The sequence below is a fragment of the Trametes versicolor genome, assembly GCF_000271585.1.
Source record: "Trametes versicolor FP-101664 SS1 unplaced genomic scaffold TRAVEscaffold_10, whole genome shotgun sequence".
Lineage (NCBI taxonomy): Eukaryota > Fungi > Basidiomycota > Agaricomycetes > Polyporales > Polyporaceae > Trametes > Trametes versicolor.
Window position 1 is genome coordinate 2,600,973 of NW_007360330.1, and position 26,663 is coordinate 2,627,635.

A 26,663-nucleotide genomic window follows, 5' to 3' on the forward strand; every position below is an offset into this window, starting at 1 on the left:
CTATATGCACGTACAGCCCTTTTGGGCGAAGAAGATCTCTCTCTCTCTCTCTCTCACAGCTGGTTTGTGTTCACGATGTACACTCGTTACTCGGCGAGTGGCTCAATGTCAGCCTCAGCCCACAGGAGAGGTCCAAGATTTATCCAGAAGGTTTCGACGGTTAGATGAATATTCAACACATGATTAAGTTCACTAAATGAGAGTGTTGTGTACAACGAGTAGCAGCATACGTACGGGACGACGGGGGATAGGGAATAAGTAGCATGCACAATGGTGCGCCTACAGCTTCCAACAACGGCGACTATGCCCGTGGAGGGGCCTGCAGTAGAATAGTACCAGTGGTATCAGATCGACATCGCGAGTGTTCGACTTGCATAGCAGATGTAGAGCGAGAATCATACAAAGCACACGCGCACCGATGTGTGCACCATGCACCGCCCAAAGTCCCCATTCCTCCCGGCCCGAAGATGACGAGATATGAACGGCAGCGTTTAGAGATCGGTCCCGACCGCGTCGACGACGTACAGCACCTGCTGCGGCCGCACGAACAGGCCCCGCGACTCCGCCGACGACATGTCCGACACCGCCGGCGACACGCTCCGCAGCCGCTTCGCCCGCTCGATGCTCAGCTGGTCGCCCTCGCGCTTCAGGCTGGTCTTGCTGTCGCGCCCGAGGGTGCTCAGCCACTCGTTCCTTCTTCGGCGTGCCGTCGTGTCCTGCCCAAACTCCCACTCCGACGCCGCCCCGATGTCGAAGTACCGGATCCCGCCCCACGTCCCGTCGTGCCACGCGCGTCCGTCGAGCTTGTCGCCCGGCCATGCGTCGTTCAGCGGGACCTCGACGCCGACCCACGGCCCGGCTTCGCCCTCGACCTCGCCGATGTACCGCGCGTATGCGCGGAAGCGTGCCTTCTTCGACGAGATGATGCACGGGATCCCGATGTCGAGCGTTGCCCCACTCGGGAGCTTCGCCGCGGGCTCGGCCTCGCGAATCGTGTCCGCCGAGCTCTTCCGCTTGAGCGTGGACGTGCTCGTGGACGACACCACACTCCCCTGCTTCTCGTGCGCGAGTGATGGTGGCGACTTCGCTTTGGACTTGATCGTGCCTCCCGCACCGTTCTCGTCTTGTGCCGCCTTGCTGCCCGCCCTTGTTGGGAGGGGCGGCTTGGTCGAGGGCGTGCCGGGCGTCGAGCGCACGACCGATTTCCTTGTAGTGGTCGATTTGTTTGAGATCGTCGAGCGGATTGAGGTGGTGGACACCGTGCGTTTTGCCACGGGACTTGTTTTCCCTGATTCTGCCGGTGATGGCGGCGGGCGTTTGCTGACCGACGAAGTCGTCCTCGACGTAACGGAAGGTGGACGCCTCGGAATGCGCGGTGTAGACGTCCCTGTCGTCCGTACGCTCGTCGTCGATACAGCGGAGGCGGCAGAGAGTCGTCGCTGCCGTGTGACATTGCTTGCGGTGAGCTCCGACCGCGCGGTCTCGAACGCAGTTGAGTTTTCGCTCATCGACGAGTTCGACAGGGTCGACGCAGGTCGCGACGCAGCGGACGACGGGGGCCGGAGCGTCGACGGGCCGGCCGCGCCCTTACGTATCGTCGACGTAGTGGAGCGCGTGGACTTGACGGAGGCTGCAACGGACTTGACGGACGCCGCGACGGACTTGGGCCGCGGAAAGCGCTCCGCGGTGGAGTGTAGCGAGGGCGTGCTCGGCTTCCGCACGCTCGCCGTGGACATATTGCTCCTCGGAACGGGACTAGGGCTGGGGGAGAGCGGCGACTTCGCGCGGGCCGAGTCGGCGACGCTCCCGCGTGCGGATGGCGAAGGAGTAGAATGCGCGGGCGTGAGCTTCGAGTCCGGGCGCAGACTTCCCGGGGAGAGCGGCACGCGTCGCGACAGGGTGGTGGTTGTGACGTGCGATGCCGTTGTGACGCGCGAATTAGTTGAGTGCGTGCTGCGCGCAAGGGACCGGACGGATGCGGCCGAGGTCTTAAGTGTATCTGGCGGACGTCTGCTCGTCGCCGTGCTGCGCGTCGAGTGCATGCTGACGGTGTCGGATTCCTCCGCCTTCGATACCGGGCCATTCCGGACGGTGAGACGTCCCCCTCGGGCTGTTGACGTAGGCGTGGTGGGACCAACGAGCTCAGTCTCGTCCTTGAGCTCCAATTCTGCGGCAGGCGTGAGAGAGGGTCGGCTGTAGCCAAGGGAGCTATGACTTACCGGTAGCGATTTCTTTCGCAGCCCAGGGCTCAAGTCCGGCAAACCCGTCTTCTTGCTTGATGGTAAGCCAGCGCCGGCGGATGTAGCGGACAATATCCATCCGCGCTTGTTCTACCTGTACGCGGACGTGGGATGTAGACGAGAGCATCGCTGCCTCTGGGTCGGTGGGGTGTGGGCGCAGGAGCACCAAATCGACAAGGGACTACGTAGTAGTGTCAGAGCCGATCTCGCAAAGAGGCAATTGTAAAAACCCAACCTGGTACGCCATTGCGGCGTTCTTCTCGTTCAGTCCCCTGCGCATCGACTCGAGCAACATTTCGACCTTCTCGCCGTCCTCGAAACGAACGCCGTCGGCCTCCATGATCTCTGACCATTCCGGCAGCTCGAAGCACTCCGCCGCGTGCGAGCACACGACGTCGTCGATCGTCTTGCGCGCAGCGACGACCATGTCGCGCACGGTTTCCGTCCAGGTATCGATCATGGTATCAAGCTTCTTAATCGCGCTCTGCGCAGCCTGGAGGAGCGCGAACACATTCAAGGGCGTCGTACGCTTGCCGAGGCCCTTGAGCAGCGCGTCGCGTGTCTTCTGCGGGAGCGCCGCAAACTCGGCGGTGCACCAGCCCTCGCCGAACAGACCGACGAGCGCACGCCGTGCGCCGCGCTCGAGATGCGCATTCTTTACGTCGTCGAGCACTGCAAATTCGAGCACGCGTGGCGCACGCCGCGCGCACTGGCGGCAGCGGCACCCTCCGGTACCCCATTTGCCGCCGGTAATAGCCTCGTACTCGGAGAACTCGAGGAAGGCATGGAACAGACCGTGCATCATCTCCTGGACAATGCGTGCCTGGATCTCGTCGTACAGAGAGTCGAGGGAGAGATAGGTCGCGGAGCGCATGATGTGGAACGCGGTGTCGAGGTCAAAGGTCCTGTGTGAGAAGATGAGCGTGCCGGTATAGATGAAGCCGAGGGTAAAGTGCAGCGAGGCAGGGGTGAACGGAGGCGAGGGGAGGTTGAGGGTCAAAGGCTCGCCGGGAGTGTGCTTGACGCCCCATTGGAGGAGCTGGGTGTTGAAGTACGGGACGCGGGAGACGAGGATGAAGCGGTGGGATGAGAAGATAGCGGTGGTGCTCTCGTGGTTTGTGGAGGAGAATACGCCGGTAAGGGCGATGCGGACGTCAGAGTACAGGCGAGAGCGCCACATGAAGACGAAGTCTTTTCGTAGCTTGTCTACCCTGCCCTCGTCGGTATCGCCGCCTTCTGCACCATCCGTGGAATCGAAGAGAAATTCAAAGGCGGAGCCGAGACCCTTGCCGGTATATAGGTATTCGAGCTCATTTGAGAAGAGCGTCGAGTTGATGGTGGTGGGAATGCGGAGGAGCGCGCCGGTGTTCGTGGATGGAGCAGGGGAGCTCGAGCGGTAGGCGGCCGGAGAAGGGGAGCGGGAGGGGGAGGAGAAGTCGACGCCGAGACCAAGATTTAAGGAGAGGGCAGACTGGGCAGGAAGCGTGCCCGTCGGAGAAGAAGAGTAGGGAAGAGGGGATGCAGCGGGCGGAGGCTTGAACGAGAAGTACCGCGCTTGGAAAGATGGTGGTGCGCGAGCGTACACCACAGCTGCAACAGTCTATTCAGTATATGGCTGATTTCAAAATCGACCACGGCAAACGCGTATTCCTCCCAGCTCTGTCGTTGTTGGACGGGAGTGCCCTGTGTCTTGAGCAAGTTATTCCGCAGTCGCAGTACATATCTGTAGCATATGTATCGCAGAACAACGGAGCGATCATGGCTGTGCGTACTATCCATGCCAGCGCCGCCCCACACGTAGAGAATGTGGTCATCCGAGGCTCGCCAAGTGCGACATGCAAAGCGAGACGGGGGCGTGCCGCCTTGCAAGGCGCGTCGCGCCGTCTCTGGCGATCATGCGATCAAGCAGCCTCCACTGATTTTGTGGCACACGTTCCGCTAGATACGTGCGCCAGAGGGTCGGACTTTCCGGTAAGAGATATAGCGGACAGAGCGGGCGAAGGAGACACGAAATTGGGCGGAATGCCGTCTCACAGGAAACGACGAGTAGATGACAACGGACCTTTATGGCCCCAGACCTCTTCTGCTCCAGCACTAGCTTCGCTCTGAAGCTCCCAGACGACGTCCGCGAAGCGTTCCTTCGCGTGATCGAACAGAGCCTGGAGGTCGTCCTGCCAGTTGGTGGTCGAGTTTCGTGTCGCCTCCTGGAGACCGGGCGGAGTAGCAGTCGTGGTCGGGGCCATAGCAGGAGATTGAGAGAAAGCAGTAGATTAGGAGCAGACAAGACAGAAAATGAGACGAGGGCGGGCAGCCCGAGAGGGAGGAGGAAGGGGTATCGGGAGAAGAGAGCTCGGCAAGGACGGAGGGGACGTGCGCTCGGTATCGCGCTCGCCCAGCGCGGAGTGTGATTTCCCACTCGCCACCACGAGGCCCGCCTCCGCCCTTTTGTCTCTCCACTCCTCCCCGTCCCCGCCAACGGCGACCGCAACAATACATTCGCGCGACCTCGAGCGCGCTGCGTGCAATGTGACAGTGGTCGGCTGATCGTGCACAACATCCCCACTGCCGCCGCTCTGACCACAGCCGCCACCGATGCCCCCCATGTGCGCTCTCTCGTTCTTGCTCTTCGCGCTGCAACTCACCGCAGTCACACAGACGCGACAAGTTTACGATCCACTCCAAGGCCGTCGTCTGCCAGGATGTCGAGCTCAAGGGCGACATCACCATAGGCGCAGGTGCGCGTCCCCTTCGCCCGCCGCTCGTGGCACACGCGTAACCGCTTGCGCCCGTAGGCACCATCGTCCACCCCAAGGCGACCATCTTCGCCATTGCAGGGCCCATTGTCATCGGCTCCGGCTGCATTATCGAGGAGGGCGCGATCATCGTGAACAGGTTCGTCGCCACCTTCTCTCGCCGCCCGCGCGGTCGCGCTTACCCTTCCCAGGCGCAAAGAAGTGATGCACATCGGGGACGATAACCTCTTCGAGATTGGCTGCCGTACGTCTCTCTTACTTTTGCCTCCTTCGGTCCGGAGAGATGCATTTGGAGCTCTGTTACCGCGTCATCCCTGCGGCCTCGCGTCTCACTCCGCGTTCACAGGCGTCGAGTGTCCAACCGTCGGAAATTGCAACACAGTCTGCACACGCGCACGCGTGCACCACACCCTCCGCATGTCCTCGTACTGCGTGATCGGCGCCGGCGTCCTCGTCGTGCCCACCGAAGACGAGATCCTCGACGAGTACACCGTCATACACGGGCCTGCCGCCGAACGGCGCATATGGAGCGGCCGCGGCAAGGTCCAGGAGATGGACCTCCGGAGGAAACACGCGGAGTATCTCCGCGAGATGCTGCCCAAGTTCAACCGGCTTAGAAGGGGTGACGGCGCGTAGTGTGGTGTGTCTGAGCATTGTTTCTCATGTTCTAGTGATATAATTACGGTCGACGCCTTAATCCTTCAAGCTTCACAGATATACCAACCGCGTGCAGACAGCTGGCGTTGTGAGTGCAAGTATGGACCGACTGTCTTTTGGTCTCCGGGCGCCATCGGTGGAAGAGTAAAATAGATGTATATTAAAGTGAGGTCGCCTACCCAGCCCTGTGGGATTGGCTCGACGCGAGAACTCTTCCCTACATCGGAGCGGGGGGAATTCGCTCTCTTTGATAACGTGCGTCCATCACACGAAGCACCTCAATCACCTCGCGCGCAGAGCCGTGCTCGGCGAATGACTTACGCAGTGCGACGGTGACTTTGCAAAGTCGGCCAGCACCTGAATTGATCTCTAGTTGAGCAGGCTTCGACCAACGGGTCGCCGCAGGTGAGATATGGCATGACAACTACTATTCTCGAGACACGGTCGTACAAGACGAAGTGGCCGTTCCTTCTCTGGACGGACGTGCGATGTCCAACTCTCCCACCAATTCCTCTCGGTTCCGCACGCGTACGCGCTTCACTCCTGTGCTACGTGGCAAGCCGGTTTGTGTTTCTTCCAGTCCGCCTTCTGACACCCCTCTGAGCAGTAGGACACGGTCTTACAACGCGAGCACTTCCGCATTTTGTTGTCGGGCCAGGAGCACTTCGCGCATCGGGTCGCATCTGAACCCAACGAATCCTTGTCAAAGCGCGGACCAGGCGGGGCGATGTTCCGAAGTGATCCTAGCCTCGCACCTCCAGCAGCGTTGGCGTCGTCACGTTCGAATATGGGCTCCAGGTACGGGACCGCGAAGAGCGGGGAAAGCGCGACGCGGGTGACGAATGGCGCAAGCCTCTTCCACGCGTCGTCTTTGCACATCCCATCGACGTCCTTCCCGCGGCCGCAGCTGCACAGCGGCCCGTCGCCCGCCATGATCTCCAACTCGAGAGGGATCTTGCCCCGCGCGGCGTACTCGCAGCTCTTCCCGTGTCTCCATGTCGTCCGGCACCGCTCAACCAATGCAGGCAGGAGCTGCTTCCAGGTGCGCATCTCGTCTCCGTAAACCGGCACAGACTGAAACCCTGGCGCCGCGCTGAGCCAGGGACCCGCGATTGACATGACCTGTTTGGAGAGCGAAAGGACGAATGCGTCACACACAATCGTGTGGCATGCGAGGTCGTAGCGCAGATCTCTGACAAAGAACACGGTGTCCGTTGTACCTGTTGTTTGATCGAGGAGAGAGAATATTTGAGGGCGGGTTGGGGAGTTGCGCTTCTCTACGTCCGCGAACCCGAGCATGATTGCGTGTATCGTATCCTTCACTAGCGAGAGGCCGGTGAGTTCTCCACGTGTCCTCGCCTCCCGCTCCCTGTGCGACATTTGCAGACTGACATGCGGATTGAACCATTTGCCGGAGGGACCTTTTAGTGCAGCGACCTCCACGGTTGGTAGGCGATCGAGGTTCACTCTATGGAGGTTCCAAGGGAAAAGTGTGTCGCCTGTACGAATCACCGGGAACGGATTCGACTGCAAGGCCCACACATCGGGGAAGGGCATTGCGACGGGAACAACAACCTGAGTTGTGCATCAGTAAGCACCGGGTGTCCTGAGTACGTCAAGAAATTTATATATACCTCGATGTATGATGACTTGCGTGCGAGACGTGTCCTGTGCTGACTGCCGATGACCGGAAGCGGGCATACGAGATCCTGCGAGTGTCCTCCCAAGGTGACGCGCATTCTAAACGGGGAGGCTTGCCCCACAGTCGGGAACCCACCATTGGATAACGTCGCCTTAGATTCCATATCCTCGACCTGAACCCTCGCTGTCAGGGAGGCCACACGATTTGTGGTCACCTCTAGATCAACGGCGACGAACGTCTGTGTTCCGATACGGGTCCCTCCGCCGCTCTCTACGAGGGGAGCATCTGAAGGAGGAATCAGTGTCATAGGGAGTTGACACTGAGGTTCGGGGACGATATAGACATGTTGAGCATCGGAGATAATAGTCGAGTACACCGCTAGACGTAACCCCAGAATGTGCACAAAGGCTCGTCTTGCGTCCGGGGTGGCTTTTATGCAGAGCTCTACGACAAGCGTCTCCGGGTGGTCCGAAGACTCGGTCAACACCCAGATGGGCACCACGAACGACACAACGAGTGGAGAGTCTTCAGCATCGAAGCCCCCCGCTATTTCATGAACGTCGACTTTCGGGCTTGAAGGAGTTCCACTGCGGACTATCATACCGAACGTCGCGTCGACGGACTGAAAGCCCCATTCGAAGCGACCGCCTGGCACTCGCACCACGCCGTGTAGGGAGGGTGTCTCCAATCGACTGCGCAAAACGGCAAGGTGTTGGTGCGGGACGGCGAGGTAGATACGAGCTAGATGCGGAAGGGATGACCATCTAGAAAAGAGGCCGGAGGGGGAGCGTGGTTCGAGGTACGCGGGGTGGGTATAGACTTGGTGGCGATGTAGCTGGGCGAAGAGGTCCTGACGGTACACGACGTCGAACGGATGCGGCCCATTGGTGCTTCCAGAACGCACTATTTGATCGACGAGCAGCTGAATGGTCTCCGCCCATTGAGTCTCGGGGATGGGGCACCGCAAGCGTACGAGGCGAAGGAAGAGCACAAATGTCTCTCTGGAAAACTTGACAACAGAGGATCGTCTTGTTGCCGTGGAGAGACGGTTGCGTTCAAGCTGGAGGATATAGGTGGGATCTTCATCTCCGAAGAGTCGATTGTACGTATCGTGCAGGATGGATGCGAGCTCCCGAGGATTCATATGAAGATGGGAAGCGGCACGATCGCTTGAGAGAGATTGCTTCCATGTCAAGACCTGCCGACACGGAGAGTCGTCGTCTTTGTCACTAAACATCCCGGACGAGTGATACGAACTGCTGAAGCCGGATAGAGCCTCTACGGGGCAAAGTCCCAGCAGTAGCGTGATCACAGAGATGTCGGCAGGCAAAAGAGGTGCGAGGTGTGCCGCAAAATCAGAGTGTTGTACCTGCAGAAGCTCTGTGTAGAGCACGCTGCTCAACGATTTTGAAGTCGATAGCAGAGGTATCATGGATAGTAGGATGTTGAGTAGCCCAACGTGGTCAGAGAGGTTTGAGGTGTCGATGATGTCGAAGACCACGGGCGCGTAACGGTCGCGGTATTCGGCTATGCAGAGCTCGAGAGTCGTAGATGTCCAAGGTGAAACGAAAGGGGGAGTAGTACTGGTCGCCCCGCACACGTCCCATGTAGACAACGCGTTGGCGATGTGGATCGCATCCCCCAAGATGAAGCGGACAACGAGGGCGCTCTGAGAGGAAGCCGAGTTCACCCGGGCTCTGAACGCCTGACACCAATGCTGGAACTCCTCTTGCGCCGCTGCGACTGCTTGTTGTGCGGAAGGGGCTCCCTGAGCACAATTCCCGAATAGTGGTGCGAGATGGAATGGAGCTAACGGGTGTGTACCGTAATGTACGCTGAAGCCTTCGCCGCGCCTCGATTGCAGGAACGTCGGATTTGCATGTCGGGTGTCCGTAGTGTCGTCACGGTGGGCGTCAGACGATGTTGTCCCCGTGCTCCAGTAACGAGAGAACTGTTCTGTGAAGACGCGCACCGCCTCCAGTAAGAGGGGCTCACACGACCGAGTAGGCGAGATGAGGACCTCGTAGTCTCTGTTGTGTTCCATCACCTTCTTTCTGCCCGCGTCGATCATTTTGCGAGTGGAAAGGGCTCGTGGACTTCCTACTGGGACGGTAGAGTCGACGTAGAACGACCAAAGTCGCCGCAGGTCGAGAAGAGTGTGTTCCGTCCCCACTCGAAGGAAAGCGCCGTAGGAGGATGCATGCCAGGCCTCCAGCGTGACGGAACAGGCGAGCAGCTTGCGGCATTGCACGACAAGTGCGGTATGTGAGTCGTCGTCGAGGTACATGTGCATGTAGATATCCCAGATTGCGGTCTGTGTGACATCATCGAAGATCATGGCGAGGAGCAATACGTTTCTCGCTATGGAACGGTCACTATGTTTAGCACGGCGTTACAGTAGATCAGCGTACCTAAAACTCCCGGGTCGTGATCGCCACACGTGAAGTCGAGTTTCCGTGGCACTGTCCAGGTTTATCGTAAGACGGAGTAGCAGCAGCATGATTTATCCATCACTCACGCGAAGGCGACTCGCAGAATACGGTATAGAGCACATTTCTTGGGTCACCGCATGGGAGTGACAATATGTTTTCGGATACGTCGGGCGGTAGATCGCGAACTAGTGAAACTGCAGATGTGTTGCCAATGAGATAGAAGTAGTATTCCCCGGGCCAGTAGAGCGGTGAAGCCATCGCTCGCTGATGTGAGCGCAAGTGTTAGCTGGTATCAAACAGCAGATTTGCAGGGAGGAAGTGATGCGCCTGGGGAAATTGGGGGGTACGGGCGAGCACGGGCAGTCGTTAATAAATACACAGTCGCCTCGTGGCGGCATCGTGCCAGGTGCTGCGGTAGCAGTGCACACCTGCGATAGAACACGATAGCGGAGCGGGAAGTATTTGATCTGCCTTTAATATGTACTGGCTGTCAGCGCGGGAGTTCAGAGTGCTGAACGCGGAACAGAAACTCGCCCTGGATGAGGTGTGCAAATTTCCGAGGAGTACTCAGATTCGTGCTAACCGCCGAGTCTCTCACGCATGGTACTTAAAAGACTCTTGGTACTGAGAACGAGTCTTCCCCCGCGTGTATCAACTGTGAAACTATCCAGATCAGTACTAAACGAACTTTCGAAGAGACAAACTCACCTCACCAGCATTTAAGCGGGGAGGGGCCTATCCCCGTCCTGCCGAGGCACTGCGCCCATGCAACCACTATTCCGTTCCTGGCCTCATAGTCGAGTGTGCAAGAGGGGAAATTACCAGTATCTTTGCGATGTCTGAGTCGTGCAAGGTCGTGGTGCAGAGGTAAGTATAGGGTCGACCTCGGTTTGACAGAAGTGTGCACGGCACGAAAATACGCTTGGCGTCCATCGTTTGGCGCGCAAGGATCAGCGTCGGGCTTGTCGGACTGGAAGATTTTGAACGTAGAACAATTGGAAAATCACTTAACTCGTCCTTGGATCTTAAAGTTAGTGACAGATACACGGAGTCATGGTATGATCTATACCATACAAATACTGTGTAAATGTCGTACGATACCGAAAAATGTGTAAAGTATTCTCGAGTAAGCCACGGCACGCCGGGTTCTACCAGTCCGCAGGCCCACCAGTCACCTTACTTTTGGACCAAGGTCGCACACGCGAGTTTGTGGGCCTTCCAGTCAGATCTCTGGCAGGTCTTAGAACAATACATCACGATTCTGCACCTGCCGCACTTCTTGAAATCACGGAGCCGTCCCGGTTTGTTGCACCTGCTGCACCGACTCGCTGCGTTGACACTAGCCTCAGCGGTGTCTTCGCCCGGGATAGGCGCACGGACCTGCTCCAAGTATGACACAGCAAATAGCGGGGAGAGCGCGATCCGAGTCACCAGCGGGGCGAAGTCCCGCCAAAGCTCCACCGCGCGCATGCCCTCGACGTCCTTCCCGCGTCCGCAGCTGCACAGCGGGTCCCCGCCGCGGACTTCCATGGAGAGCGGTATCCGCCCCTCTGCGACGTACTCGCAATTGCGGGCGTGGCTCCATGACGTCCTGCAGCGTTCGACCAACGCAGGCAGGAGCTGCTTCCACGCGCGAGTTTCCCCCTCGTGCGTCCGCGCGTTCGTGACGGTGACCCCGGAGTTGCGGAGGCGCGTGAGCCACAGCTGGATGGTGGGCATGTGCTCTGCGCACAGGGGCAGCACGAAGGCGTCGCACACGACGGTGTGCGCCGCCATGTCGTATCGAAGGCCCTGGACGAACAGGATCGTGTCGATGTCGTTCGTCGCATTGTCCCGCAGCGCGAACACTTTCTTGGGCGGACCCTTCGGGTATCCGGCTGCCTTGGTCAGGATGAACTGGATGGTGTTCTTCAGGAGTGTGAGCGTCTCCACCGGGGTGATGGCGCCGCCCTTCATCAGGCTCTCACGCTCCGAGAACTGAGAGCTGACATGCGTATTCAGCCAGCCCTGCGATGCGGCGTGTTTGTCGACCACGGGCAGTTGGTCGAGATTGACGCGATGCATGTTCCAAGCCACCAGGGCGTCGCCTCCGCGGACGACGGGGAAAGGATCGACCTTCAACCCGTCCTCTTTTCCTAAGGAGGGGACAGCGAAGGGCATGTAGACCTACACATGCTCGTGATCAGCAAACGACGCACAGTGAGACTCGGCTAAGGACGTGGCACAACATACCAGTACTTCACCCAGCTTGCCATGGCCAGCTATCCACTTGCTGCCGCAAATGGGTACAGGAAAGACGAGGTGCTGCCCCTGTGCTCCGAGCGCGACACGGACTGTGCAAGGCGAGGTTTGAGAAAAGTGAGGCACTACGCCGCCGTCGCGCTTCGCGAATAGCGCCCTGGCCATCGGGTCTTCGACGAGAAGCAGCGTGGTCATGATTCTAGCGACGCCGGGCTCGTCGTGTTTGAACTCAACGATGACCGTCTGCTGCGTGCCGAGAGCCTCAGGCGGCCTAGCGAAAATCTCTGCAGGCGGCTCCACGGTCTGCGGGGGCTCGAGAGAGTGCACGGGGACTACGTGGACGCGCTCCACGTCGTCGAGACACGCAGAGGCGATGGTGAGGTCCTTTCCCAATGTAAGTCCGAAGACCGCCCTGGCCCTCGGGCTGGCCGCGACAGCGAGCTGGATGAACGTAGTGTCGGGTGGAGCGACATCAGTCAAGGTGCGGGTGGGGATGATGAACGAGAGTACCAACGGTCCTGACGCCGAGGACCTGTCTCCTTTGACCACGACGGCCGGCTCTGAAGGTGTCCCCACGTCGACGATGTGCCCGGAGACAGCGTGCACAGACTCGAAGACGTGTTTGACACCCGCAGAGGACCGGACGACGCAGTGAAGAGGAGGATTCGGGAGGGTGTCGGAGAACCGCTGAAGCACCTCGAGTCCGCCGTCGGGAATGGTCAAGTAGACGCGCACGAGCGGAGGTATCGTCGTCCACCGGGACAGTCTGCCGACCGGCGGTCTATGATACTCTTCCACAGCGGGGACGGTGAAGAGACGGTGTCGGTTGAGTAGCATCATGAGTTCCAGGTGACTAAAGTCGCCCGACCCAGTTTGCACCAGATTGCTGGAGCGTAGGTGGTCGAGGAAAAGCCTTGCAGTTTCGAGCCATTTGGCGTTGGAGAGGCGTAAGCGAGCCCGAAGAAAGCGCAGGAGGACGATGAAGGTCTCTCTGGTGTAGCTAGCGCGTGTTTGAGCGCCGCGGTCGAGCCTTGCCGCAGACGAGTTTTCTGCACCGAACCAATAGCTGTAGATATCGAAAAGGAGCAGAGATAGTGCTGGGGGAGGGATGTCGATGAGTGCAGGGGGATGGGCCGACGATGCTGCAAGTCTGTCGGCCGTCCAAGGCCTTCTCCAAGTGAGTCTCTGGCGGTGTCTCTGCTTGGACGTCTGTCTAACACCTCTCGTTTGTTCTTGCCAAGATAGAATTTGAAGCTCGTGGGTATCACTTTGCGTGGTGAAGCCGGAGAGCGCGTCAACTGGTGCGAGATTGAAAAGCAGCGTGGTCGTAGCCAAATCAGAGACAAGCATCGAAGCGAATTGTTGTGCAGCGTCCGAGTGTTTGTCAGGATCGAGGGAGTGTTCCGTGTATAGAACGCCACTAGCAGGCGAGCGCTCGGAAAGGAGGGGGATAGAAGAGAGGAGGACGTTGACTAGCCCGACGTCGTCGCAGAGGTTGGACGTGTCGATCGCATCAAAGCGAGTCGGTGCACGAGAGTGGTTGTATTCGTGAGCGTTGAGCTGAAAGACCTGACCCGTCCACGGCGCCACCGGAACCGCATCCCACTGAGAAAGCGCTGCATCGTTTCTAGCCTGCAGCGCTTGCGAGACCGCCAGGGGGTCGCCCAAGAGGAACCGGACGACGAGTTGATGCTGTTCGGCCGAGGCACGAATGTGGAACGCCTCGCACCAGTCGCGGAACTGCTCTTGGGCGGTAGACACCAGAAGCTTCGTCATAGGGGTGTTGCGCGCATTCCCGAAGACGTGAGCAAGGTGAAACGGAGCAAGCGGATCCGTGCTATTGTGAACGGCGAAGCCCTCGCCGGCTCCAGAGTATAGGAATGTCGGGTTGACGTGGGTCGCGGTCGGAGGCTCCGCAGTCGAGGAGCTGGTAGATCCAGTTTGCCAGTATTCTCGCAAGTGTTCGGTGTACTTGGCGGAGGCGCGATAAGAGAACGGCCCTGAAGAGGGCTCGGCGGAGACCGCGGCGGACGCTTCCGCACTTCCGTAGTGCTCTGCAAGCACCCTCTTCGAGCCATCGGCCATGAGTTGGCGCAGGGCGAGAGCACGATTGTCCATCGCCTCGGATGCCGCAAGATAGAGCGACCAGTGGCGGTGCACCTCCTCCAGAGTGAAATCGGTGCCCATGCGGAGAGTTGACGCGTAAGATGACGCTTGCCAAGCGCTGACGGTCTCCGATTGTTCCACGAGTTTGCGACACTGAGCGGTGAAGGCGGCAAGGGTGTCGTCATCGAAGTACAGATCAAGGAAGATATTCCATACGATATTTGCTGGAATATTGTCGAGAATCATCGAGAGGAGTAGGATGTTCCTAGCTATTGGGAAGTTCAGCGTTTGCATCGTAGGAAAGTACACACCACGCACCTATCACCCCCGGGTCGTGATCGCAACACGTGAAGTCGAGCGTTCGGTGAACTTGATGCGAGTTATGAAGGAAGATCAGTCTATGTCGTGCGCATTAAAACGAAGCGCGAGGACTTACTTGCAGACGTCTCGGAATAAACAGTGTATAGAACACTCGTAGGGTCGCCGCATGGAAGCAGCAGGATCGCGACTTGCGGTTCTGGAGGCAAATCTCGTGTAAGACATAGAGCTGAACGACTCCCGATAGGATAGAAGTGAGATCTGCCAGGCAAAGAGAGCGGTACCGCCATTGTATAGCAGAAGCTGTAATAGCGTCGAGAACAAGCAGTCAGAGACAATTATCTCACACGACCATGGGATAGTCAAGCGCTCTGAGCGACGTGGCGAATAGCCTTCAGGGAGGTGCCATGAGGTGCTCTCGAGCGTCACGGTTGCTTCGGGTGGAGGAATGTTACGTATCCCGAACTTCGCAGTCTGGCCCACGCGCTGCTTTCTACATCGCGAGAGAGATCACAAAGCCGCAATAGAGCTATTTATCAGATGTCCCGTGCCAGAACATATATGCGAAGAAGAAACTCACGTCGACACCAGCGTGGATTGAGAAACTAGAGGCTGCGGAATGTTTTCTTGATTTCAGAGTGTCAGGGCCAAATCTTGGAGGGCTTGGACTTGACGTCGGATTCCTCCACATACAGACAGAATCAGCTGTATAGCGCTCCTATATTTCTTGAAGAGCATCCGGCATCAATATTTGAATGACCGGGTGGTGGTGCAAAACGGAGTCGACTGATCAACCGGCGCTTATTACAAAATCGATTCGAGCCACAGCACGCGATTGGCGCTGGCTTCGTCTTGCTCTTGACACCCACTTACGCCCACACACGCTCAGGCAGCGGCTGAACAAAACACTCCTGTGTCTCAACGAGATATGAGTCTTGGAACATACAACTCTACTTCTTCTGCTTGGTAAAATCGACCTTTCCAGGCTCTATCTACGGTGTCTGGCGCGCGACTACCAGCTGGTACACCGAACCCTCGCGCGGCTTTGTGCTTCCGTTTAAACTTCGCGACAGAGTTCCTGATAATATTGTGGTGAATCATGTGGCATACTTTGCGCCGGGAGGAGCGTTAGCTGTCCGGCAGGTCCGCGGAGGGCCAAAACCATCTTCTCGCTATCTTGCTTGCGCTTCCCGAAGCACTCTCCTCTATCACCTGTCGGGTCCTATATCCGCGTCGCACTCACTCCGCCTCGGTGTTATCTGTTCTGCTCGCCTGATCTCCACCGGACCGCCGCCATCCGACTGCGAGCTTATAGCTTGGGCGGACATGCTCTATCTGCGCCAGCTCCCGTAGCCTCGAAGATCTCGCGGCGCTCACCTCTCTGATGCATAACTATCTGCTACCTCTCCGCGAGTGGGCATCGCGACTCCGAACTGCTTGTAACTCTAGGGAGGAGTTCTTGCGATATGTGCACACCGAAGGCAACTCCCAAGGCGGCCACTCGTGGTCGAACGAAGATCTCAAGCCTTCTCCGCCTCATATGGTGAATTGGAAGTGGTATAACTTCTGCCTCTTCTGGTTCGGAATGGGGTTTGGAAACTGGTATGTCATTTTATGTTCGTATGCAAAGCATCGCTGATATTGTTCCAGGTCACTCGGGTCTAGCATCGTCGGGGCAGGGCTCACATGGTGGCAGGCGACGATCGTCGTCTGGATCGCTGCATTCGTAGCCGGGCTCTGCATGGCTCTGAACTCTCGCGCAGCCGCGAACTACCATGTCGGATACCCTGTCATCCTCAGGACGTGCTTCGGGATGTACGGCCACTACTGGCCCGTGTTCGCTCGCGGTGCCTGCGCGATGCTATGGGTTTCCATACTCAGTACGCCGATCCCTTCGAGCCGTTGCGCGACTTCGTAAGCTCACTGTAGCAGACTTTCAGGGAGGCGCCTTCGTATCCACAATGCTGCGATGCGTGATCGGGAAGCGATGGGACAATCTCGGCTCGCAGTTCCCTCCGTCCGTTGGGACGACTCTCCAGCGATTCATCGGGTTTCTCATCTTCTGGGCGATCGAGCTACCGTTCTGTTCCCTAAGGCCGAACCGGCTGCGCTGGCTCTATACGTTCAAGGCGTGGACGTTGCCTCCGTCCGTGTTCGGGCTGCTCATCTACTGCTTGGTGCAGAGCCGTGGTCAGCTTGCCTCCGACGAAGCTCTAGCGGGATTGTCGGCACGTCCCCGTGGTTCTGCCCTAGTATGGCTGGTCGTTGGCTCAATCAACTCCGCAATGGGTAACTGGGTATGTGATTTGTCTGTCATGTCGTAGTCCAAGCTAATGTTTATCGACCTAGTCGACTTTCATCGCTAACATGCCGGACTTCTCCCGCTACGCCACAAATCCCTCCGCCGTCATGTGGACTCATATCATATTTGTCCCATTTCCTGCTGCACTCGTAAGTCCTCCTTCACGCGGCACGTTTCAGCGTCGCTCACTCTTCATTCAGGGAGGCATGATAGGAATCTTCGGCACGTCCTGCATCCAGCGGGCCTGGGGCGTCACGCTCTGGAACCAGTGGGACCTCCTCGACGCCATCCTCGAGCACTCCTGGACCGGCCCCGCACGCCTCGGCGTCTTCCTCCTCGCCTTCTGCGCCGCGCTCTTCAACTTCGGCACCATCCTCGGCGCGAACCTGCTCCCCTTCGCGAGCGACGCGACCGCGCTCCTCCCCGCGTACGTGAACCTCACGCGCGGGATGTGGCTCTGCTGCACGGTCTCGCTCGCGCTCATGCCCTGGAAGCTGCTCGCGTCCGCGGACGGCTTCCTGGCGTTCCTAGAGGGCTATGGGATCTTCATGGGTCCGACTGCTGCGATCATGGTTGCGGACTACTGGGTCGTGCGCAGGGGCAACATCCATATCGCGGACGCGTACTCGTCGGCGCCCGGCGCGCGGTACATGTACTTTCATGGGTTCAACCTCAACGCCATCGCCGCGTACTTCTGTGGGATGATGATCCCGTTTGTGGGATTCGTCGGGACGTTTGGCATCCCCGTGCCCAAGGCTGCGACAAGATGCGACGAGATTGGATGGTACGTCAGCGCCGTCGTGGCCGGGGTTGTTTACATCACCCTCTGTCGCCTCCATCCATTGGACAACATCGACAAGTCCCTCGACTGGGAAGATCTTGCGCGCGAATTCGCAGAAAGCCGTAAACTGTCGCACGACAAGAGCAGTACCGAACAGGATAGTGCAGAGGCGGAGAAGGAGGGCGCCGAGATGTCGAGTAAAGACGACGTAGAGGTATCGTACGTCCAAGTTGTCTGACAATGCACAGCGCCGGTACGTGTTCACCGCCCAGTACTGTTTTGATGGCAGTTCTGACATGACGTAGTGTTACATGCGGCGTTCGTCTACTTCTTTAGATATTGTAATATATACATGCTCACAGCGAGGGATCGAAAAGGATCTTCCCGCATTGCCCTTTATCGAACAGCTTGTACATATCCACAGCCTCGCCAAACCCGACAATCCTGTCGATCAAACTCGCCTCCGCGCCCACGCCCCCGAACACGTCCTGCCGCTTCAACAGGATCTCGAGCGCGATCGGGAACATCGCGCGCACCGGACACCGCCCAAAGTCAAACGACACGTTCTTGTTGTACACGTCGCGACCGGTGAACGGCAGCGGCGGCTCCTGGTGCACCCCGACGGAGCTGACAGTGCCGAAGGGGCGCACGATGTCGTACGCCAGGCTGAGCGCGCTGGGGTTGCCGACGACCTGCGAGTACGTGAGTAGGTGAGTACGTCATGTTGGGGCGTATGGGATAGTAGATGGTACCTCGAGGACGGCGTTACAACCGGCGCCGCTCGTCCACTCGAGCGCGAGCGCCTTGCCGTCTTCGACGGACGCGATCGCGAAGCGGCCGTTGCCCTTCCCGGACTGCGCGATTGCGTCGTAGACAGCCTGCATCTTGCTCCTGCGGGGCTCGAGCGGGTCGATCGCGATTACTTGGTACACGAGCCCCTGGCTCTTCTCGAGACCCGCGAGGATGTCTAGCAGGCTGACGGTCGCGCACTCGAGTGCAGGTGAGTAGGCATTACACGTTTTGAGGAGCAAGTGACTTACTACTCCGACAGGGCCTAGTCCGACAATGCCAATCGTGAGGATGCGGTCGTCCTTCTGAAGCGCGTTCGAGGCTTGTCCCTGTGCGGTAGCCCCCCCGGGCACGAAGCCGCCGAATGGGTACGGCACGCCCGTCAGCATCGGCGCGATCTTCGGGTGCTGCAGCGCCTGCATAGCTGCGAATACGCCCGTCGGGAGGATGTCTGCGAGCAGGATAAGAGAGCTATCCGCCAGCTGTGTCGTGCTGGACGACTGCAGCGCGCCGAGGTTGAAAAGTGTCCCGCCGGCCTTGGGGATGCGGATGTACTCTGCTTGCCCTCCCGGGAGTGTCGGGATGCCGAATAGGCATGAGTGGATGCACCGGCAGGTGAACCCGATTCGGCAGAAGCTGAGGACACGGTAAGTGGAGGATTCCGTTCGATATGAAACTCGAATACTCACTGGCACTCTCCGCATGAGACGGTGAACGGGGAGACGACCTTGTCCCCGACGCGGAGGGTAGAGTACAACTCGGGCCGGCCAGTCGCGTCTGCATGGAAGCTAGGTCCGAGTGCGACGACTTCGCCCACGACTTCGTGACCGCATGTCAGACTGTTTTGTAGATAGAGCGCGGTCAGCTGCATCCTCCAGCCCAGATACGTCCGCGTACTCGCTATCGACATCTTCGTGGCCACGGTAGATATGCAAGTCGCTCCCGCAGAGGCCCGCGAGCTAGGTGAATGATTTAGTCGGGTCGCCTCCACTGAAGCTCAACGGATCGCGTACCGTAACTTTAACGATAGCATCGTCCGGGTCTACGATCCTAGTTGGCATCAAGCATTAGTCAATCGTGTGCGAATTCCGAGTCTGGCTTACTGGGGAATAGGGACGGATTCGACGCGGATATCGTACGCTGGTGGGTACCACCGCACCGCGCGTTGTGTCCCTGACAGAGTTTGCGCCGCCTTCGCTTCTTGTGTTGCCATTCTGTCTTGTTTAGCTTGCGTTGAGATGATCTTCGCGGTCAGGAGAGAGTGCTATCGGACAGAACTGAGAATGAGTCGACGGTGGAAGCACCGTTTCCCCGCAAATTCATTACGGCGGGCCGTGCGCCCCAATCGGGCCGGGAGTGTATACCCTGGTCTCCGGTAGGATGATCGGGGATCCCCCCTCCCTCCTTCATCGTACTTTCAGATTCGAGAGTGTCGGTCTTATTCCTGACATTTGTGTGGGTGCGCTTGCGTACGGTGGATGTGCAGCCCGAGTGCTCGTACACTGCAGTATGCAGTAGTCATACGATCAGCGACTTACAGTCCGCGCAACGTGATGAGTAAAACCGCGCGTTGGCCGGGTAAAATAACAAATGTCCGCGCACTGCCATTTCCGCGTCCGAGATGAGGAGTTTCGAGATGGAGAACTCGGACGATATGTCCCTCGATGGCGGTGGGAGGAGAGGAGAAAGGGAGCACAGCTTTGAGCGAGCCAATCAGCCCGCGCGTAGATATGGGCGCCTACGGGAAAGCAGCGGTGCGCCCGATCTGGCTTGATCGAGCGCGCGCGTCTTGTCCGACATTCCTCCTCCTCCTCTTCCTCCTCCTCCCTCCTTCACCTCTGCCGTCTCTTCGCGCGCATCACCATAGGCGAGACCGCTCTGCCAAAGCCAGGACCGGACGGACGAAGGATACTGCCAGGCTGCGCTGATGTGAGTCCTTCGAGTCGCCGCCTGCACCCCGGGCGGTCCACGCTGTGTCGACTGCGCACGAGTCGCGACGCGACGGCGCTGACAACTGCCTCAGTAGAAATACCTGCACCGCGCCCTTCTCAGACCGCCCACTTCGCCGCTCATCCCGACAATCACCTCTCCCAAACCCGTCTCGACCCTCTCTTGTACACGATGGCCGCTCCCCCGGTGCCCCCCAGACCGTTCGATGACTATGATCAGCCTCGCCGCTCGCATGAAGGCTCGCCGCCTGCCCTGCCCCCTCTCCCGCCCGATTTTCACTCGGATCAGTATCAATCAGGTCCTCATTACGAGGATCCTCTCGTCGCACCTCGCCCACACAAGTTGCAGCCGGATCTCCCACAAAACGTGCGTCCTGATCTGTCACCTCTGCCGCTCATCGTGTTGACATCATGTAGATGGCGCGCACGCTCGACGAACAGGTCTATACGCCTTCCTACCAACCCCCACAAGGCGCCAACCCTCCTTCCTTCCAACCACCACAATCATCGAGCCCTCCCTCCTTCCCCCAACCCATGTTCAACTCCTCGTACGCGCCCTCCCCGCCCCAATCGTCGCAACCACCACCCCACCAGGCAAATCTAGGCTTCGCTGCTCCCCAAGGACGTCCCGTGTCTCGCGGCGCTAGCCCACTACCCCCTCCGCAAGGCTCCGACTGGTCTCCCTGGTCCCCTCCGCCCCAACAGCAACCTCTCGGTTTCGCTGAGTCCTTTTCTGGAAACCATCTACAGCACCAGCACCAGCGCTCTCTTTCTGCCTCGCTCGCTGGTCTCAACCTCGGTCCGCGTACTTCACCTCCCGCCCCTTCTGGCGCGCGCGATGGACCCCCTTCGCTCACCGCGCCTCTCCCTACGGTCGCAGTCCTTTCGGTGCAGCAGATGGCTATCCAACAACCGACGTGCGATCCCGCGCGCAAGGTTGTGTGGTGCAAAGACGTGCTCGCGCTCGTCGATCGCGCCCAACAGCTTCTCGCCCGCACAAACTCCAATGCGAGCGATCCCGCGGTCGGCCCGGCGAAGATCGATGACCCCGAACTCCAGAAGCTCGTCAACGTCGCGCTCCCCATCGTCCTGCAGATCGCCTCCCAGGCGCAACAGGGCCCGCTCGCTCCTCACGTCGCCGAGGCGATCTACATGCGCGCAACGTGCGCCGCGACCGGCATCTACCCGCAATTCATCCCGCACGACCCGCGCAACGCGTTCCGGGACTTTGAGCGCGCAGCGAAGGCGGGCTATCACTCCGCGTGGTTCAAGCTGGGGCGCGAGTACGAGAACTTCGGGGACATGCAGCATGCGAAGGACTGTTTCGAGCGCGGGATGAAACACGGCGTCGAAAGCTGTTACTATGTGCGTGTTCCCCGCCTCCTGCTCACCGCCTCGCGTCTAACTCCGCACAGCGCCTCGGAATGGCCCACCTCATGGGCCAGCTTGGTTTCCAGCCGGACCCGCAGGCCGCGCTGCCGCTGCTCAGCCGCGCCGCGACGCTCGCGACCATCGAGGTGCCGCAGCCGGCGTACGTATACGGCCTGCTGCTGCTCAACGAGTTCGAGCATGTGTCTATCCCCGCGCACCTCTTCCAAACTCTACTTCCTCCGGGTGTGACGCCACAGGAGGAGGCGCGGCGACACCTCGAGCGCGCGGCGTACCTCAACTTTGCGCCTGCGCAGTACAAGCTCGGGCATGCGTACGAGTTCGCCACGCCGCCATTCCCATTCGACGCGCTGCTTAGCGTTCAATACTACTCGCTCGCCAGCCAGCAGGGAGAGATCGAGGCAGATATGGCGCTTAGCAAGTGGTTCCTGTGCGGCGCCGAGGGCGCGTTCGACAAGGACGAGGGGCTCGCATGGACGTTCGCGGAGAAGGCTGCACGGAAGGGTTTGCCTAGCGCGGAATTTGCGCTCGGGTACTATTCTGAGGTGGGCGTCGGCGGCCCCAAGGACGTGAACTCCGCGCGCAAGTGGTACAGCAGGGTGCGTACACGCGTTTGCTTATCCTCTGTATCTATCTGACACTACTTCCGTTGCGTAGGCCGCAGAGCATGGCAACACCGACGCGGTCGAGCGACTGCAGGCCCTCGCGCAGCCCGACGCGCAGGCGCTCTCGCGCGAACAGCACGAGACGCTGACGGACGCGAAGCTTGTGCGCAAACGCACGCAGGCGAAGCAGCGCTCCGAGGCCGTCGCAGGTGCAGCGGGCGCGGCAGCGCTCCCCGCACCCGTGCCTGTGGAGAAACGCAGCCAGATCGTGAGCAACATCCGCAAGAACTCGATGCTCGGCGGTCCGGTGGCGGGTGGTGTGGGTATGGGGGCGTACGGCGCCGCCGCAGGCGCGCCCTCCGGATACGGTCCCCCTGGGCCCTCTGGCTACGCCCCCTCCGGATACGGTTCTGGGCTGCCACAGACGAGTTCGCCACCGAGCATGGGGCGGCCTACGCGTCTGCCTCAGGTCGACGAGCAGGGCTACTCCGGCCGTCGTCCGTCAGGGCCCCCTGGCAGTGTACCACCCCCCGGCGCGTCTCCGCCCCACGGCGCCTCCGCGCGCCCGCGCCCGAACAGCCAGCAACAGCAGTTCCAGCATGCGGCCCGCTACAGCCTCGTCGACCCCGGGTCGGGCGGCTCCTCGCCCGCGCCGTCGCCGCGCCCCCCGCAACAACAGGCTGCGGGGACGCCGCCGCTGCGCCGACCGGGTGGACCGGGCTCTTCGGCGGGCGCCCCTCAACCGCTACCGCAGAGCGCGCCTGAGCCGGCGCCGCAGAGGCCGAAGCCGGGCAATGGCCCGAAGACGTTCGAGGAGATGGGTATCGCGACGCAGCGCGCAGAGGAGAACGGGAACTGCGTGGTGATGTGAGGCGCGCGCGTCTCGTGTTTTCCGAGTCGAAAGGAAAGGTCCGGCGTGGACGCAGACGGGGGAGGCTCGCTCGCTCGCATGCAGAGGACTAGTATTCAACACTGCTGCCATTGGATCCGGAGGGGTGCTTGTGCGATATCCGTAGACCAACGTAACGACTGTATATCTTAGCTGACGCTCGCTTATGTATCCCCTGCACTTTGCTCTCGGACGCTCATTGCGGACCCTTTACATATCCACATCCCGGCGCATTGTCGCCGTACAGACATTTCGAAGCACGGACTCTAGAGGATTGCTGTTCGAGTGTAAAATCTCGGCCGGCCATAATCGATGAATTTGTGGGGAAATCCACCGTTGAGGCGTTCTCAAGCGACCACTCCGCGCCGTTCGGACTCGGTCACTCTCTGTGCGGTAAGTTCGCGTTCTTCAGAGTTGGGGCTCGTGTTCTGACTACCCGTCTTGTCTACGCACCGCGCGAGCATATCCGTATGCAGGCTCCTTCATTTGACGTGGAGGTCCCGGGTCCGTTGTGGCTGCATCAGCAAAATAACACTCCTTCCACGCATCAGCACTTCCGCAAAACTATTATAGCCCTTACATCAGCATTTTGACACCTTGACTTGGGCCACCCTCCAAGTACCTCAAGACATATAAGTAGTCTGAAGTAGTTGACTTACGAAGACCAGTCGATTTACTTCCAAAGTCGGACTTTCTTGGCGAAGACTGGCCTCTCCTTGATAAGACCATGAAGTATGTGAAGACGGGCATGAAGTTAATAGATAAGACTACTATAAGACGAACATAGAGCCTATATTAAACCTGCTTTCGGTCTTGAGACGGTACTTAAGCATGTATATACACACACGCACACGAACTTCGACGACTTCAACGAATGGATTGGAAGCGCCGACAGATGATGGTACTACACGGACTACAGATAACGGGAGCCAAGATCTAGCGGGCTTGTTGAGCAGCCCTTATATAATCTACACCTGGTCAAGGAGGCGACACGGTGGCGTGATGGGATGAGGCACAAGCAGGAATCAGATGGATGAGCATCTATCAGTCTAGGCAAGCCTCGAGAGCGAGCAGGAATCAACAGATCGGGAAGACAGGAGCAGACGTAGACTTCGGGCGGGAAGGGTATCGTACTTGGGCAGGCGGTTGAGCACCGCCGCAGTGAGAGCGTGACGCCACACCGGGTTGAGCCGGTGTAATACAGACACTGTACCACACAGTTATACGAGCATTCTGTGGGTTCTGTAAGCAGTGATATACAAGCCACTCAAATGCTTACTTACCTTTACTCGGACTCGGCGTCGGAGTTAGTCATCGCCTCCTCGCTGGCGGACTCGATAGTGATCGCCTGTCGATCTTGAACAGCCTTGTGCAGGCGGTAACGGTCCCGAGCGACATCCAAGATCGTAATCCAGTGCTCGAACGAGAGGCTCTTCGCACGCGCAAACATGTTGGCCACCTTTGTCGAAGACTTGGCGACGCCGCGCGACACAACAGTCTTGTCGCCCCAGTTGTCGGCGGAGAAGTGGCCAGCGTGGCCCTGCGGAATGATCCGCTGGCCGGTCAACCACACGTTGAGCGCACATTCAACCTGCATTGAAGTTAGTGAGAAAATGACGACATACTTGTAGCAGACTACTCACCGCCAGAGCAGCCAGGATGAGCGCACCAGAAGGGCGTAAATCCGACTCTCCTTCACCCTGACGAAGAGCTAGAGGCACAGCTTGGAGCACAGGGATGTGGACGAGACCGAAGGTCCCCAGTACGAACTCTCCCTGAAGGCATCCCTGCATAGTGATAGTCGATGAGATCGAACCGCCGCATGACGTGTACCAAATGATACATACCTTCTTCTTTCCGTCTTCCCAGACACGCCACAAGAACGGCGCCTTCATGGCAGCAACGTGGGTGCCGAGTTGGATGCGGCAGAACGTGGCGCGCACTTCGGGTTCAGCCATGCCAGCCTTCACGAAGTGGGCCTCGAGGACATGCAGCGCGGCCGCAGCGAACTTACCCTGCCACTCCGTGATTCGGTTGTTCATCTAATGCATCGTGTCAGCCTGTACCGTGAGCCAAGGATATAAGGGACACTCGCCAAGGAGAAGACCACATCATTCACTTCAATGACATGGTCGTAAGTGGGGAAGACACGGTTGAAAAGGGCCTGACGTTCATCCGTAGTGAGGCTGTACCACGGCAGCAGCGTGCTCATGGTAGCCCGTGTGAGAGGGATGAGCTCGTGCGTGAAGCGGTGACGGATCTCAGGTTCGAGGTCGGAGGTGTTCCATCTACGACGGTTTGCGCCGCTCTGACCGGTTGGGCGATGGACGATGCCGACGATATTGGCGGGTACATGGGCGACATGAGTCAGGTTGTCGGCAGGCTGGAACAGTAACGAGTGTCAGGGAATGAGGGTGCACATGGAAGAAGCCATGAACACTCACAAAGTCGTCGTCCGAGTCCGAGCTCTCAGACTGCAGGCCCTGAATTTGCCAAGTTGCTGCTGGCACAGGCGCTACGGCGGCAGCCTCCACCGTGTCATCTTCGTCTTGCAGGCCCCCATAGTCGTTCAGACCACCGGCATCCGCCGCCGCAGTGTCTGCACCAGCATCCGCATCGACGGGTTCTGGGGCAAACTTCGTGGTACCCACGTTGGTGGGTTTGGGAGCAGCCGGTTTGCGAGCACTATCATGAGGATATGAAACAGTCCGCTTCATGCGGAGGCCTGCAGAAGACATACCTCTCTGCTGTGCGTGAAGCCGGGGTCGTGCGCGCTGAAGCAACAGGTGTCGTTGCAAGCTTGCGAGGAGTAGGTGTCGGAATCGATCTGGCGGTGGACTTGCCCTTCAAATTTGATTTGTTGGGAGTGTCCCAGCCAGCGCGAAGGCCGGTTAGCGTCGCCGCAACCTTTGGCTTCTTACTCGCCTTCAAGTTGCCAGAGTCGCTGAGAGGAGGCCGACAAATGACAGATATGGTGAGCGAATGAGTCAGGGAAGAGCAACAGCCACGTCGACCTGAGTGACTCACACGTTCTCGGTGGTTATGCTGGAAGTCACAGACTTCCTCTTTGGTGCTGCACCTCTGTCAGACCGGGCAGCCATGACGTCCGTGCGATGAACCTTGACTTGACGCCGACTGGTGGTTTTCTTTGGCTGTACCTCGTCGTCATCATCGCTCTGCTGCTCGAAATCATCCCCAGGCTCTAACACTATAATACCTGCCACTGAGGTCAGTGGCACAAATACGGGTGGATACGGATTGAATACGGAGGCCATAGCTCGGGAACCGTTAGGAATTCTACCCCGTATTTGCACGTTTCTGAGTAGCCCTGGGTCATGGCTACGCACTGATGGTGTTTTCGTAGCAGTGGCTGTGCTGGCCGGCCCAAACAGAGCCCGTATTCACAAAATACGGGTGTAACCAAAATCTGCCAACTGAATACGGGCCCGTATCTCACTGGCAACCCTGGATACGGGGACATATTTTGATATATTCCAGTAGCCCTGATCGAGGGCTATCAGGATCTGGTGCGATTGTGGCTGTGCACCCACTCTGACCTATGGCCACCTG

At 58.9% G+C, this 26,663-nt stretch overlaps 8 protein-coding genes across 8 annotated transcripts; 3 read left to right on the forward strand and 5 right to left on the reverse strand.

Moving 5' to 3' along the window:
* Nucleotides 1–149: 149 nt before the first annotated feature.
* TRAVEDRAFT_173142 (uncharacterized protein) lies at nucleotides 150–4,503 on the reverse strand. The gene is made up of 4 exons (XM_008044323.1): nucleotides 4,303–4,503; nucleotides 2,476–3,830; nucleotides 2,220–2,421; nucleotides 150–2,167 (listed from the first exon to the last, which is right to left on the reverse strand). Exons 1-4 carry the CDS (start codon nucleotides 4,481–4,483, stop codon nucleotides 492–494), a joined length of 3,414 nt encoding a protein of 1,137 aa, XP_008042514.1. The 5' UTR covers nucleotides 4,484–4,503; the 3' UTR covers nucleotides 150–491.
* Nucleotides 4,504–4,725: 222 nt separating this feature from the next.
* TRAVEDRAFT_31126 (trimeric LpxA-like protein) lies at nucleotides 4,726–5,710 on the forward strand. Its single transcript, XM_008043647.1, has 5 exons — nucleotides 4,726–4,843; nucleotides 4,896–4,975; nucleotides 5,033–5,132; nucleotides 5,185–5,237; nucleotides 5,340–5,710. Exons 1-5 carry the CDS (start codon nucleotides 4,833–4,835, stop codon nucleotides 5,627–5,629), a joined length of 534 nt encoding a protein of 177 aa, XP_008041838.1. The 5' UTR covers nucleotides 4,726–4,832; the 3' UTR covers nucleotides 5,630–5,710.
* Nucleotides 5,711–6,187: 477 nt separating this feature from the next.
* On the reverse strand, nucleotides 6,188–9,982 carry TRAVEDRAFT_131337 (uncharacterized protein; the record flags this gene model as incomplete). The annotated part of the gene is made up of 5 exons (XM_008044324.1): nucleotides 6,188–6,333; nucleotides 6,430–7,225; nucleotides 7,285–9,653; nucleotides 9,704–9,754; nucleotides 9,811–9,982. The coding sequence occupies 5 exons, from the start codon at nucleotides 9,980–9,982 to the stop codon at nucleotides 6,188–6,190; spliced, it is 3,534 nt and encodes a 1,177-aa protein (XP_008042515.1).
* A 918-nt stretch (nucleotides 9,983–10,900) lies between these two features.
* On the reverse strand, nucleotides 10,901–11,254 carry TRAVEDRAFT_131350 (uncharacterized protein; the record flags this gene model as incomplete). The annotated part of the gene is made up of 1 exon (XM_008044325.1): nucleotides 10,901–11,254. One exon carries the CDS (start codon nucleotides 11,252–11,254, stop codon nucleotides 10,901–10,903), a length of 354 nt encoding a protein of 117 aa, XP_008042516.1.
* Nucleotides 11,255–15,718: 4,464 nt separating this feature from the next.
* Nucleotides 15,719–17,710, forward strand: TRAVEDRAFT_74222 (uncharacterized protein; the record flags this gene model as incomplete). Its single annotated transcript, XM_008044326.1, has 5 exons — nucleotides 15,719–15,991; nucleotides 16,040–16,269; nucleotides 16,322–16,686; nucleotides 16,739–16,840; nucleotides 16,892–17,710. Exons 1-5 carry the CDS (start codon nucleotides 15,774–15,776, stop codon nucleotides 17,708–17,710), a joined length of 1,734 nt encoding a protein of 577 aa, XP_008042517.1. The 5' UTR covers nucleotides 15,719–15,773.
* A 118-nt stretch (nucleotides 17,711–17,828) lies between these two features.
* Nucleotides 17,829–19,474, reverse strand: TRAVEDRAFT_131580 (uncharacterized protein; the record flags this gene model as incomplete). The annotated part of the gene is made up of 8 exons (XM_008044327.1): nucleotides 17,829–18,164; nucleotides 18,225–18,461; nucleotides 18,513–18,563; nucleotides 18,615–18,897; nucleotides 18,951–19,100; nucleotides 19,159–19,220; nucleotides 19,275–19,311; nucleotides 19,365–19,474. 8 exons carry the CDS (start codon nucleotides 19,472–19,474, stop codon nucleotides 17,829–17,831), a joined length of 1,266 nt encoding a protein of 421 aa, XP_008042518.1.
* A 908-nt stretch (nucleotides 19,475–20,382) lies between these two features.
* Nucleotides 20,383–23,414, forward strand: TRAVEDRAFT_66590 (HCP-like protein; the record flags this gene model as incomplete). The annotated part of the gene is made up of 4 exons (XM_008044328.1): nucleotides 20,383–20,577; nucleotides 20,628–21,575; nucleotides 21,626–22,198; nucleotides 22,257–23,414. The coding sequence occupies 4 exons, from the start codon at nucleotides 20,383–20,385 to the stop codon at nucleotides 23,073–23,075; spliced, it is 2,535 nt and encodes an 844-aa protein (XP_008042519.1). The 3' UTR covers nucleotides 23,076–23,414.
* Nucleotides 23,415–24,378: 964 nt separating this feature from the next.
* Nucleotides 24,379–26,194, reverse strand: TRAVEDRAFT_51548 (uncharacterized protein; the record flags this gene model as incomplete). The annotated part of the gene is made up of 7 exons (XM_008043907.1): nucleotides 24,379–24,684; nucleotides 24,737–24,880; nucleotides 24,941–25,135; nucleotides 25,213–25,476; nucleotides 25,538–25,778; nucleotides 25,834–26,037; nucleotides 26,121–26,194. 7 exons carry the CDS (start codon nucleotides 26,192–26,194, stop codon nucleotides 24,379–24,381), a joined length of 1,428 nt encoding a protein of 475 aa, XP_008042098.1.
* Between the last annotated feature and the right edge of the window lie 469 nt (nucleotides 26,195–26,663).

Excerpts from the sequence above, each read along its gene's own strand:
- TRAVEDRAFT_173142 (XM_008044323.1), bottom strand. The coding sequence starts at position 4,483 with ATGGCCCCGACCACGACTGCTACTCCGCCCGGTCTCCAGGAGGCGACA. Across the intron at positions 3,831-4,302 it reads AGAGGTCTGGGGCCATAAAG|CTGTGGTGTACGCTCGCGCA; the intron begins GTCCGTTGTCAT and ends AGACTGTTGCAG. Across the intron at positions 2,422-2,475 it reads ACGCCGCAATGGCGTACCAG|TCCCTTGTCGATTTGGTGCT; the intron begins GTTGGGTTTTTA and ends ACTACTACGTAG.
- TRAVEDRAFT_31126 (XM_008043647.1), top strand. Across the intron at positions 4,976-5,032 it reads CGACATCACCATAGGCGCAG|GCACCATCGTCCACCCCAAG; the intron begins GTGCGCGTCCCC and ends TTGCGCCCGTAG. Across the intron at positions 5,133-5,184 it reads GGCGCGATCATCGTGAACAG|GCGCAAAGAAGTGATGCACA; the intron begins GTTCGTCGCCAC and ends TACCCTTCCCAG.